The 14,118-nt window shown below is 33.6% G+C and overlaps 1 protein-coding gene across 1 annotated transcript in view; it reads left to right on the top strand.

The window, feature by feature from the left end:
• The first annotated feature begins 216 nt into the window (after positions 1–216).
• LOC128220729 (uncharacterized) overlaps positions 217–14,118 on the top strand; it is a 28,007-nt gene continuing 14,105 nt past the window's right edge. The window contains exons 1-2 of the mRNA XM_052929232.1: positions 217–912; positions 1,426–1,549. Coding sequence (XP_052785192.1) covers positions 733–912; positions 1,426–1,549 — 304 coding nt within the window. The 5' untranslated portion in view covers positions 217–732. The remainder of the gene's footprint in view (positions 913–1,425; positions 1,550–14,118) is intronic.

Here is a 14,118-nt window from a genome sequence, read left to right as displayed (position 1 = left end):
CGAGAACAACCTCGCGAGGACCATAATTTTCTTTCTAATCAGTGTGACGGACATCTTCGCCTTTTATTGTTCTGAACCATATACCGATACAAACTTATTATACATTGATGGTTGTAAAGAATCCTACAGATAAATGCATGAATAACTAATTTCAAACCATAAAATGTTATTCTCATCATTGAAATCGTATTGTGTGGGCGATATTGGACCATGAGTATGTTATGTAAATATATAGTTATACATATCTTACAAAAGCGATTAGTTTGTGAATTATTAATTGAGTGTTAAAAATTGATGCTCATCAAATAACCGTCAATCGTGGGCACAATTGGACTATGGGTCCTTATAGATGGACTTACCGGATACTATACTCTTGATTACTACATGAGAAGTGGTATGCTTGATAATGGTTTTAAAATATTTATTCCTACGAGTTCAGTTAGTCATCATACGTTAATTTAGTATAAGATACAATTTTCACAGTTTGGATAATAATATTATTTTACTGCCATAGTGTGCTCCATTCAGTGATTCATTCCAAGTCGCGTGTTTACTACAAGGCTTGAAATTGTTGGTTCGTTCAAATCAGATTTTCGTATATTAAACAGAAAATCTAAATAAGGTTTGTTCCAAAAACAAGACGAATGTATCCATAGATTAATGAATAAATACTTGAAACCGAACAATTGAGCAATTTTCGTATGAAGCCATGAGAAGTGGTACGCAATTTATATGGACTCGATCATTTTGCTGGGACATGGAAAGGCTTTAGATACATTTGCTCAATACAGATTAAAGAAAAAGAATATGATGAAATTCAATATGTTTGTGTTTGTGCTTGCTTTTGCAATGTATATCAAAGTTAATGCACACGTCTGGATGGATAAAAAGGAATATTTGAAGAATGTAAAGGTAAGCATTGTGGTAATTATATTTATGTATGATGCCAGGCTCAGTTATGTATCGATGAAAGTCAAAAACAGTTTTATCAGAACTTCTTTCTGTTAAGGGTTTGTTGCTGTTGGTTTTTCCATTGAATTTATCACCACATCGAATTGATACTTCCGCCTAGGCCTACAAAATGGTTTGGTTAGGATTACATGCTTTTCAAAAACAGGTAGGGTAGGTAGACATTTTTTATTAAAAGGTTATATGTAATAACATTATATTTTCAGTATCGGGGAATGGCATTAAAATAATCTTCTGTATAAAGCTTTCATGGTTTTTTGCTACAAATTAAAACACGAACTTAAAAAAAAACATAAATATTTTTGTTTAGTGTTTGTTTTTTGTTGTTGTTGTTTTTAAACCAAAGGACTATTAAAACGGTAGGATCGATGCCTATTTCGTACGATGGGTCGGGAAAACCGAACCGAATTTTGTTGTGGTTAGGCTCTTTAGTTTAAGATTGTTATTCTCTTTTAGATTTCATCTGATTATAAAGAGTTCCTCAACATGATGGCAAAGGTTACCGGTGTTTCTCTTAAATACTTGGACGTGCCCTTGGTACAAGAATGGTTCCTCAGTGACTGGCCAATGGATAACACATGTACGTATTCAAACTATTTAATGTTATTGTACCTTTCCTTGAATTAAGAGGTTTGTGATTTTTTTTCAATTGAAAAGTATCGTGCGTTCAAGATACAAAATAAACGAGTGTTGTAGTTGTTTATTGTTTTTCATAAGGATTGATCCGCATTTTAGTATGGTTATTCAGAATCAGCACTTAAAGTTGGTTTCTCATAAGATAAGAATAAATCCTTATATTAACACCTCAACTTCCATAATTTAAATGAACTTCTATTCGGCGATTGCAACGGATATATTCGGATTGCGAATCGTCGCATAACAATATACATGTAAATTGACAATTGTTTATCTTGTTATTGTTTGATTTGTGTCAGAAAGCCCCGAAAAACTTAGTTCAACAAATTAGAAAGTGTAAATAAATGATGTGTTAAATGAATTGTTTTCATTGTTCTTTTATTTTTATGTTTAAAAATGATATGAAGTAATTGATTCAATGCGTTGTACACAACGATGTAAAAAACAAAATCTTCCAAACTTGTTTCTAGATCCATTAATACCTAATGCTTGAAAAATTTCAAATATGCATACCCCAAAGCCATATCTCTACATCTAATTGAAATATGTTTAATTAATAATAATGTGTTTTTTTTGGTTAAAACCTCTTTTACTGTTCTAAAGAAAAACATATAGGATCTGTCACAAGTCATCATATAATACATAATTTTATTCAACGAGTTCAGGAAAAATGCTAGTAAGTAAGGTGTCAGCAAGCTAACTAACACATTTTGAAAATGAGTTGAATAATAGTGTGTATTATATGTAGACGAGTTTCACATTCTTCAGAGCACATGCTTTTATCAGTAAATATAGCAAAAACGACATACCTGTTTCTAGTCATAAATCGAATACCACAAAACAATGACATTACCCGCGCTACATGCTTTGCAGGGATAAAGTAATTGGAATGTTTAAAAACACTTATACATACCAATTTTTCTCATGATTGAAGGGAGGGTTCACTGTACTTTAACAATTTCTTATACGATTATCAATCTCCTACGCAGTTATCTCCCTTGACTGGAAGCAACAATGGGTGTTTTAGAAAACTATCAGTAAGCTTTTTTTATTTGCAAACGTCTTTCAAAAAAATGAATTCCAGATTATTTTCTAATAATGCATAGTTTATTTTTATCCTCGTTCAATTTATTCATAACATTATAGTATGTTCACAAAAAACAACAAATACAATTGTTACAGTATAATCAACAATAATGTATTTCGAAAATACGTGTGCATGTTATATTTGATGTAAATAACATTGTAAGTGATCTACATGCATGTTCCTCTTCCATTTTCAACGCGCCGACTTGATGCTATGGATCAGTTTTCTTGTTCATAGCATAATATAGCATAAGATAATTTATCGCGGTTCTACCAAATAACCTCCATTTTCTTGAACATTTCTAGATCTGTACACCCGATTTGTCTTGGTCTAAAGTACTTGTATGTATGATGTTTAAAGAATACATTCAAATATATTATGTGTAAGTCATTGTGTTACCACTTACAACTCCAAAAAAATCCTTACTTCGTTTGAATTGTCAACTCTTCTTAAAACATTTCCTTACTTTCATTTGAATGGTAAACTTTTCTTAAGCCCATTCCTTACCTACATTTGAATTGTCAACTCCTCTTAATCCTCTCCCTTACCTGCATTGGAATGGTCAACACTTTTGTCCCTTCCCTAATCTCATTTCCATGATAAACTTTACTAGATTCCTAACGTAAATTAAACAGCTTCTAGGGTTATTTTCTATGTAAATTCAAACCTTATTGTATATAGGCTATATCTATAATGATAAACAGTGAAACGGAATTTAATTTAAATATGTGACACAATTGTCAGGCCTTTATCTACATCAATGCTTTGTTGATGATTAAACAATAAAACAGTATCTAGAAAAATGGTTACGTCAACAACACATGTTTGCATAATGAACACATGCATTTCCCACAAGGTATGGAACTCAAGATCACACGTTTGCATAATGTAAACATGCATTTCCCAGAAGGTATGGAACTCAACAACACATGTTCCCAGAAGGTATGGAACTCAACAACACACGTTTGCATAATATTCACATGCCTTTCCCAGAAGGTATGGAACTTAACAACACATGTTTGCATACTGTAAACATGCCTTTACCCAGAAGGTATGGAACTCAACAAACATGTTTGCATAATGTACACATGCCTTTACACAAAAGGTATGGAACTTAACAACACATGTTTGCATAATGTAAACATGCCTTTACCCAGAAGGTATGGAACTCAACAACACATGTTTGCATACTGTAAACATGCCTTTACCCAGAAGGTATGGAACTCAACAACACATGTTTGCATACTGTAAACATGCCTTTACCCAGAAGGTATGGAACTCAACAACACATGTTTGCATAATGTAAACATGCCTTTACCACAAGGAATGGAACTCAACAACACATGTTTGCATAATGTAAACATGCCTTTACACAGAAGGTATGGGACACAACAACACATGTTTGCATAATGTACATATGCCTTTACCCAGAAGGTATGGGACTCAACAACACATGTTTGCATACTGTACACATGCCTTTACCACAAGGTATGGAACTCAACAACACATGTTTGCATAATGTAAACAGGCCTTTACCCAGAAGGTATGGGACTCAACAACACATGTTTGCATACTGTACACATGCCTTTACCCAGAAGGTATGGGACTCAACAACACATGCTTGCATACTGTACACATGCCTTTCCCAGAAAATATGGAACTCAACAACACATGTTTGCATACTGTACGCATGCCTTTACCCAGAAGGTATGGAACTCAACAACACATGTTTGCATACTGTACACATGCCTTTACCCAAAAGGTATGGAACTCAACAACACATGTTTGCATAATGTTCACATGCCTTTACCCAGAAGGTATGGGACTCAACAACACATGTTTGCATAATGTACACATGCCTTTACCCAGTATGTACGGAACTCAACAACACATGTTTACATAATGTACACATGCCTTTACCCACTATGTACGGAACTCAACAACACATGTTTGCATACTGTACACATGCCTTTCCCAGAAGGTATGGGACTCAACAACACATGCTTGCATACTGTACACATGCCTTTCCCAGAAGGTATGGACCTCAACAACACATGTTTGCATACTGTACGCATGCCTTTACCCAGAAGGTATGGAACTCAACAACACATGTTTGCATACTGTACACATGCCTTTACCCAAAAGGTATGGAACTCAACAACACATGTTTGCATAATGTTCACATGCCTTTACCCAAAAGGTATGGGACTCAACAACACATGTTTGCATAATGTACACATGCCTTTACCCAGTATGTACGGAACTCAACAACACATGTTTACATAATGTACACATGCCTTTACCCACTATGTACGGAACTCAACAACACATGTTTGCATACTGTACACATGCCTTTCCCAGAAGGTATGGAACTCAACAACACATGTTTGCATACTGTACATACCAAAATCAAATGTCAGTGCGCACATGGCAGGGACACACTGTCAATGACGTCATTTCTGAAATGACGTTACCTGTGCATACCAATTAGCACACTTTTCTTCAAAGAGTGTTATTAAATGACTTTTAATTCCAATTTAAGGCAAGGTATGTTATACTGAAGCTATGTTTCAATGTAAAGATGAAAGCATTAAATTTCGCATCATGAACACCACGCAACACGTGAAATATAAATTTTGATGCTAACATGGTGAAATATTTCACGATCTTACACTGAAACAAATAAGTTCCCTTTATCAATTGCGTGTTATATTTCATTGAATGAACATTCTTCGTCATATGCATTGATTTATACACGTTAACAGTCTTCTGTCAGTCTTTTTAGTCTCCGCTACAATACTTATGTTGAAAAGCTACAGAAGGAAGCTCAGTAGCCAAAAGTTTAAACATAAACCCCATTTAATGGCACATGGTAAACGCCAAAGACATAGAACACAAAAATAAAAAATCACAAACAAGAAACATGTAACAACAGCACAAAACTCCAATTACAGCACAGAGCATATATACTATATAAAAAACTAGGAATGTTTATCAAGGGTTGTTAGGTACCGCCTTGGAACGGTAAGTAAAATGTAAATTTACTTGGGGTTTAAACCAGTTAGTGTGCATAACCTCACTCTTATCCAACCAGACAATGTACGTTTTACATATCATTTAATTGACAAAATGAATTTAATAAAATCATGAGCAAATTACATAATCAAAAGTATGTTGTTGTTTTTCTTTTTCTATTATAACATTAAATTCTTTCAGTTTATTTTGTGTTTTCGACTCAGAAAAATTGTCTTTTCAATTTTAAGAACACAATTATTTTAATAAAACAGTTTAAGTCCTTTTTATAAATGGAACTGACACGCAAGGAGATATGAAGTCATTGTTTGCTTCAATATTCCGTTCCGATTGGCTTAGCACTACGTAATTTAACCAATGATATACGATGGTACTAATATCAGATATTCTTTTAAACAAAGGTATGATGTCGGGTACATCTCTTTCAGAAGTAATACTCAAGTGTTGATATATTGTCACATTTACAATTAATAAAAGAGAAAGATATACTTAAATACTTAAGTATAACAATTAAAAGTAAAACCCCCGACGGATTCGAGCTCGTAGCCTTTTGCATAACAGCCCTACTGTACTATGCGTCCTTCATGAGAAACTAATTCATTCAACAGGAAAATACAAAGGTATATAATTTTAGGTAAGTCAGTCTCGTCAAGGAACTCTAAATTAACTCGCATTACCAATTAAGGAAAGTAACAGTGGACTTGTCTTAAAGGCCGGCTTGATAGTATGTGATGTCTCTTAGCAAAACTGTAGTGTGTGGGGAAAAGAACCGGCCGCCCAGTTAGCTAAGTTGTTAAGAGCGTCATACATGTGCTAAGTTAGTCGTGGTTTTAATCCCCACACCAGGTGCACTTTTCCTCCCAGGTTAATGCGACTTGTGTTACAATAAAAAGGCAAGAGTGCCTGGATCAACCTGACATGTTAATGGGAAGAGTATAGTATGTCTTGGTACGAATCAGCATCCTGGTAAGCTCAGTACGCGAAAGTAGTGTTAGTGTTACAACGGTCGTGGGTTTGAGTCCTAAACCAGACATACTTTTTCAACAAGGTTTACTTAAACATAGTATCTTGGTATTCATTTTTTTTTGGTTAAATGGCAGACAGATACCGCAGAAAAAATATATGTTTACAAAGCGGTATGAGTAGGACATGGACGTCACCTTAATCAAGCAAAACCAATATGATACCATGCCACTAAAGTGTGAAATATATCGTAAGATACGTTTAAATACTTAAAGAACACATTCACTTGATGAGGTGGAGTTGAGAATGGTTAATGTCGACGATGGGAAATGAAGTTAGTCTCGCTCATCTAGACGGTTGCATCTAAAGTATTGACGTCATTGATATTGGTCGAATCGGCTGAATGATTGAGACAACTGAGATTGCGTAATAATCTGTTATACATACCTTTTCAAAAATGCTTTTACTTAATACATTATTTTTATTTTAATATTTACATATCGAATATTTAATTAAGGATTTTTTAAGTTTTGTTTTTGCATCGTTTAATCCATTTAACCGAGAACCAGATGTAACAATGTTTGCGTCTTTTATGCAGTTCATAGGCGTTTGCGTATGTATACATTGTCGTCATTTGCTGCATTCTGTTTCACCATTTTTAACAATGTCATTTTTTCCTTTAAAAATACAAAGTACTACATATCAGTTAAGGTTAAGAAGTAATTCTAAGATTGTATGTGTATTGAGACGATTGAGAAGGGTACAGTAGTTTGACCACTTTACCGTTTAACGATCTGTAGTAAGGAGTGAAGATATATCTACTATAAACACTGACTCTGAGGGTTCCGCGTTCAGAACCTACCCGTATGGAACAACTCCTTTCACTACGCCCAAAAGAGCCCCCAACGAAAGAAAATCATTCGTTATTAATATATTTTGTTTAGCTGGAGACAACAGATCTACCATGGCAGCTCATGTAAAATAAGTTCATCCTAATAAGCCTCGAGAAATATGTTCTGCTGAAACTCGCTCAGGTCGGGATTATTCTGTCTTACACTCTCGGCCATGGAAGATACTTATAGTCTGAAGATCCAGATCACCAGTTCTAGACGCAGGTCAGGATTAAAATGAAAGAACATCAGTCTTAGGCTCGACGGGAGCCGTTTGAGCGAAGAAGTGTTTGAGTAGCATATACTTATTTTCATGTAGCTACTAAATGACCTCGGACCGGTTTCCTAATCTCGATATGATAATAAAGAAAGGTTTCAAACCGATCTCATTTAAAGTCGAAACAACTTATATTTAAATTGATGAGCATTTATTCTATCCATGTCAAATAGAATTAACATCATTCTAGAGCCGTTCATTTCAACAAATCTTGTAATAGCCTTTGATGACATAATTTGCGTCGTGTTCTAAGCTACCAAGCATGTCTCCGGAATTTTTCAATAGCTTCTGTGCAGCATTTCTGATAGCATTTAGAGCTTGTGCAGATTGCTTTGATATGTCGAATGTAGCAAACGCGGTGCCAATATCGTTCAAAACTCCCCGTGCATTCGACTGGCTGACTAGGCAGGCGACAACAAGGAAGATGAATATAGGTGTGTATTTCATCTAAAGAAACAAAGATAAGACATGTAATATACACAAATACAAGTAATACTTTCATTTCACATTCTAGCTCAATGACACCTGTTTCCTACATGTTTGTATATATATATATATATATATATATATATATATATATATATATATATATATATATATATATATATATTTCAATCCGATTCAATATATTATATGCAAATATTTAAATTGTATTTAACGTGTATCTCGACTAGTAATATATATAAATTATTAGTCGAGGCGCATGTTAAATACAATTTAGATATTTGCATATATATATTGAATCGGATTGAAACGAAAGCATACCTTATAAAGTTTATTTTCGTGAGAATGAAATTACACGTTATGCAGCATAATGAGAAGGTTAGACAATTTCAATTACATGAACAGAGCATAACATCATTTATTTACCAGAATATCATAGACCCATGTGGCCGAATATCTTACAAAAATGGCGACAAATACAAAACATGTGTAAATATTCATACAGATGCACTACAGACAACATATAACGTACCAAAACTTACAATAATCAAAATTTGAACAATACAACAAATGGTATATAGGTGATTGTATTTTATATAAATATACATAAACATAAACACAAACATATACACATCACACACACATACGTATGTTGGATATAATGCAACATTTCTAAGTTTGAAACCCTTGTATATAAACATACTCAGATTGTTTAAAATAGTTTCATTTTCTGTATTGATCAACGCAATTAATTTATGCATACTATGATGTTGTCTATAATACCTAGGTATAAATCTCATTCTTAGTTCATTAAATAATGTACATTCCAGAAGAAAATGGTATTCATCTTTTAATAAGGAACAAACAGTGCATTTACGATCATTTAAGGGCGTTGATTGCGGCCTATTCCATCGTCCCGTTTCAATGCTTAATCTATGTGAAGAAAGCCGCAATTTAGACGCCGACATTCGAAATTTAGTAATATTTAATATGTTGAGTTATGGTTGAAATCTGAATTCTGACACATTTTTATAAAACCTAGCCCTACTGGACATGTCTTATCTACTTTGCCAATCTTGAATAAAACTATATTTTAACCTTTGTTTAACAAGACACAAAAATATCTTAGCATTTCCAATTTCTTGATAAAACCAGGCAAACCTAAACTTCAAAGTAGGTCTTCTGTGAGTGAACACCAATTTGGTTTGTTCGGATGCTGTTCCATATCTGTCTGCAGCATGTTATAAACCTTTTTATAATATTTACTTTCATTACTATGCAATAGTTTCACCCAGCATTTAATTATACTCATGTATCTTATTGTCTTAAAACTAAGCCACCCTAACTCTCCATAAATGAAGTCATTTTTACATCGAGAAGACCTTTACAGAATTGTAAATGAACTCGTTCAACTTGATTGCCTTGAGCAAATCCCCAGTCTTCCCCAGCATGATTTATAATATGCGCAACAAATTTGTCAAATAAATGAAGTCTATGTTTAACTGATATGCTTGTCAATTTATAAGGAAATTTATTCATTTGAAATATCGCTTTTAGTGCTTGACCAGCTAATGTTGTTTGAGCATCAGAAAACGATCCTCCATTGCTAAACACAATGCCAAGGTACGGAAACTTGTTTGTAATTTATATTTCAACATTGTTGTAATTAAACTTCATATCCCTCCTTAGTCGACCACCTTTATGAAATATCATAATTTTAGTTTTATAAGTATTTACTTCGAGTTTCCATCTTTGACAATATTCTATGCCATCTAGGCCTTTGTGTATAGAAACATCTTCTAAATCATTTAAAAACATAGAAAATAGGAAGGGCGACAAACTCTCGTCTCGTACACCTAACATACAGTCAAACACTTTTCCTAGTAAATTATTATGTTTAACTTTCGATTTGACATTATCATACATTGATTTAACTATTTAATATCTTACCTCTAATTCCAAGTTTAATTAGTTTGTACCAAAGATTACAATATAATCAAAAGCTTTTGTGTGGTCTATAAAAGCACAATATAAACGTTTACCTTGGTTTAACATATGATTAATAATACCATGTAAGACAAAAATGTTTTCAACAGTTCACATGTTTGACCTGAAACCTGCCTGTGCTTCGATATACACATTGTATAGTTCGACAAAATCAGTCAACTTATTGTTTAATAACCGCGTAAATAATTTACCAATGGTACACAACAATGTTATTCTTCTATAATTATTTTCATCATTAACATTTTCCTTTTTATGCAATGGTATAAATAAAATCCTCAGACCATGTCGGGAAATACCCAATATCAACCAACTTATAAAAAAGTGTAAGTAGATGCGGTAACAACACAGACTTTCCATGGATGAAAAATTCATTAATATGCATATCTGGTCCACCACTTTAATTTGTGTTTAATTGTGCCTTTATCAAACAATTAGAGGTTATCGGTGTATTTAATTCATTGAACATAACATCGAATTCATTCTTCTCATATCTATCTATGAAATCAACAACATCCTCATCAATCGAGAAAAAAGGGTCATTGGGGTTATATGTCGTTTTAAAAACCCGTTTAAACGTATCTAATGATATATTGGTGGCTTTTATATTAGCACAGCCTTTCAACATATGCCAACATAACTTTGCATTTTTAAACCGCGATTCATTTAACTTTTTTGTTTGCAATTTATCATAAGAAAGCTTACTTCTACGAATGCACATTTTATATCGAGATCTTGCATTTACCATATTTAATCTATTTTCTTCGTAGTTGTCAAGTCTAAAGGTATTTAATGTGCTATAAACTAGTCTCCTATTCTCATATCAATCTTCATCGAACCAAGGCTGGTCATTGCTAGAGCTATATTCAAAACGATTTGTGTCCGACTGAATAAAAACATTTACGCATAAATGGTTGTGCCGAATTATGTATAATAGCAGAAATACAAGAGTCCAAATCTTGGGCTGTTTTAGCATTTTTATCCTAGTATTACAAGATTGTAAATCATCAAGTGTATCTTGGCTGATAAATTTGCATAAAAACATCATTTTACTACTATCACACACGTATTTACCTTAAACACTATCACGACTACTCTCATTACACGTTGCTTCTGCTGTATGTTTACTAAAAGACAATGCATAATTTACAGCACGGAAAAATTAACGGACGTTCGCCATAACAAGTTGTATAACGCCGTAGTCTCTAAAGTTCACTATGATGGGCCTGTGTTGAAAATGTCTATTTGGATTGGGCCTACCTAACCTATAAGCCCGAGGAATATAAATGTGCCCAGAGTCAATGGAAAGCCTATTGTGGAAGAAGTCTCTGATAATGCTTGTACAGTTCTCTCCGGCATTCTCGGAAAAACCACGAAAAATTAATTTATTTCGTCTCGACAGAGCTTCCAAGTCTATAGACTTATAAGCCAGCGTCTTCATAAAGTCTGTTTGTGAGTTAGCCACTATAATCACTTGGTTCAATTTGTCGTTTACGCCCATCATGTTTTGTTGAAATGCACGCATTGAAAGGCTTGAATTTACCCTTTCATTACGTATGAATCGTAGTTCATCAAACATACACAACAGTTTATCCATGTTCCCTTGCATAAAGTCATATTTTGTATGATGTGAAGTTTCTTTGTATGATTCATTTTCCCGCCAAGATAAAACCTCAAACCGATTTTGGGCTGATAAATATATGCAATTCTCTTAAAGACACTTCTAAATCCTTTGTATTCCAGGATATAGATCACTATTAGTAAGAAATTAACACCAAAAAATCAAAACAAAATCAGCCCAGGTAAATAAGTCTGACCATACTTGACGCCATCTTTAATCTTACATGAATATATGTTCTTTACGAAAACATGCAGAATATTATCTTAATAGAACCAAAGAATGCGTTTGAATTAATGTAGAAAAATGATGATTTTGGCAACAAAAAAGAAAAGAAAGAGAAAGAATAAACAAAGAGAGCATGGATGAAAACAATAATCGACAATGTCAGAATATATGTAAGTTTGATGATAGTTAGATTGATGATAACTTGGTACATATACCGTTTGTTGGAAAAGGTCAAGTTTGGGAATTTAGCATAATCAGAAGCGCTTCGAGTCTTGTAAGAAGTTATGAACAATACTGAAGATTTTGGAGTTGCTCTCGTTGTTTAGAGCGGGATCACCATTGAGAATGAAAACAATGTCAACTCGTGTGATTTGAGGCATTTCACGAATTAAAGTTTGTCGAATATCCGTGTACAAGCGAAAATGCAGAAAGAAGTCATAAATTTGTAAGTTTATATTTAATGATCGGCTCTGTCGAGTTTTTATCGTTTAAAATTACGAGCTTAATAAATCTGATACAAAATAAACACGAATTTGAGATTCTATTTATAACATAACTCATTTACGGTCGAAATCTAGGTCAAAGTTTCTTTAATACACTTCTCAGGTCATATTGCGTAGAATTTACATTGTGTGTTATTAGGATGATTCATCCGGAAGAAAGAAAATAACCCGACATAAATCCTTTCATAAACAATAAAAAACATAAACCATGTCTCAAGTATCAACCGATTTTCAAAGGTTTCACTTTAAAACAACAACAAAATATATTTCAATCCATTTAAATCAAGCAAATTAATAATAAGAGCAATGTCATAACTGCGAGACGTCATAAGAAATAACGCGAGTGTGTACATGTCATTTGGCGGTAGAGGTTAAAAAAGAACATAAGTCAGCGTCACAGTCGCTTTCATTAGTGCGAATTCGCTTTGTAGCTGGTCGATTACAGCATGGATTTTTGTCATTTTAATGGAGATGCACAAACATGTTGTACAATCCACCAGAAAAAGTGGGATTTCATTAGGAATCAGTGACAGTGTGTGAACTTTCAAGCATTGCTGGCGAACTGCATAGATCGAGCATTTTGCGTGGAAGTAGACGAGGTATTTTTTACTGGAAAACAGGATGCTGGGCATTTCCTTGTGTTTATTTGGATTTATAAGGCTATAGTTGTTTATTGATGCAATGTTCTTGTGAACTGATGTTTGCATAATCTGGTTCGCAGAAACATTGTTGTCATTCAATTTCTTGACGAGGTATTTTCTGGCGCTGTGATCAGGGAGGAGTTTGTTTGGATTTAGCCAAGCTTTCTTCACCATTCGTTTCATCGTGGAGCTGAGTGTGTTGACACCGACATGATTTCTTTTGAAAAATCGTTTCTAATGATTGTTTACATTTTTTGACAGCGCGTATGAATACTTATTTTTAGATACAAGATACAAGATACAAAAATCTTTATTTAAAGTCGGCTATGTGTTTACAAGAAACATTAGCTCAATGAGCTATTTTCCGACATGAATAACAGACATACATAACATATCAAATAAAATAACAATGAGATTGTTACCTGAAAATAAAAGTATAAATGTTAAAATGAACACATATTGCAGCATGTTTACAAATAGGAAAATAGGATTAGAGCATCAAGAACAGTGATAACACTAATAGGTTTTCTCGGCTGTACGGCCAGTCAACACGCGCACGGTTCCACTAGTTGATATACCACTGTGAAATGGTTAGTTGTTTCAAAAGTATAACTTACGTAAGGGTAATCATATACATTGAAGTAGCAAAATTGTAAGAAGCAAAACATTAAAGGGAATAACAGCTTTGTACCACGATGTGTAGTTTGTAAAAAAAAGAAAATTAATCTAGCATGATAGGAAAAATCCTTTGAAAGTATTGCTTAGAGGAGGTATGATATGTATCATGTTATTTTGATATTACACCTATCACTGTAAAAGAATGTT

The sequence above is a fragment of the Mya arenaria genome, chromosome 15 (genome assembly GCF_026914265.1).
Source record: "Mya arenaria isolate MELC-2E11 chromosome 15, ASM2691426v1".
Classification (NCBI taxonomy): domain Eukaryota; kingdom Metazoa; phylum Mollusca; class Bivalvia; order Myida; family Myidae; genus Mya; species Mya arenaria.
Note: the sequence above shows the minus strand (reverse complement) of the source record. Positions and strands in the feature narration are given on the sequence as shown.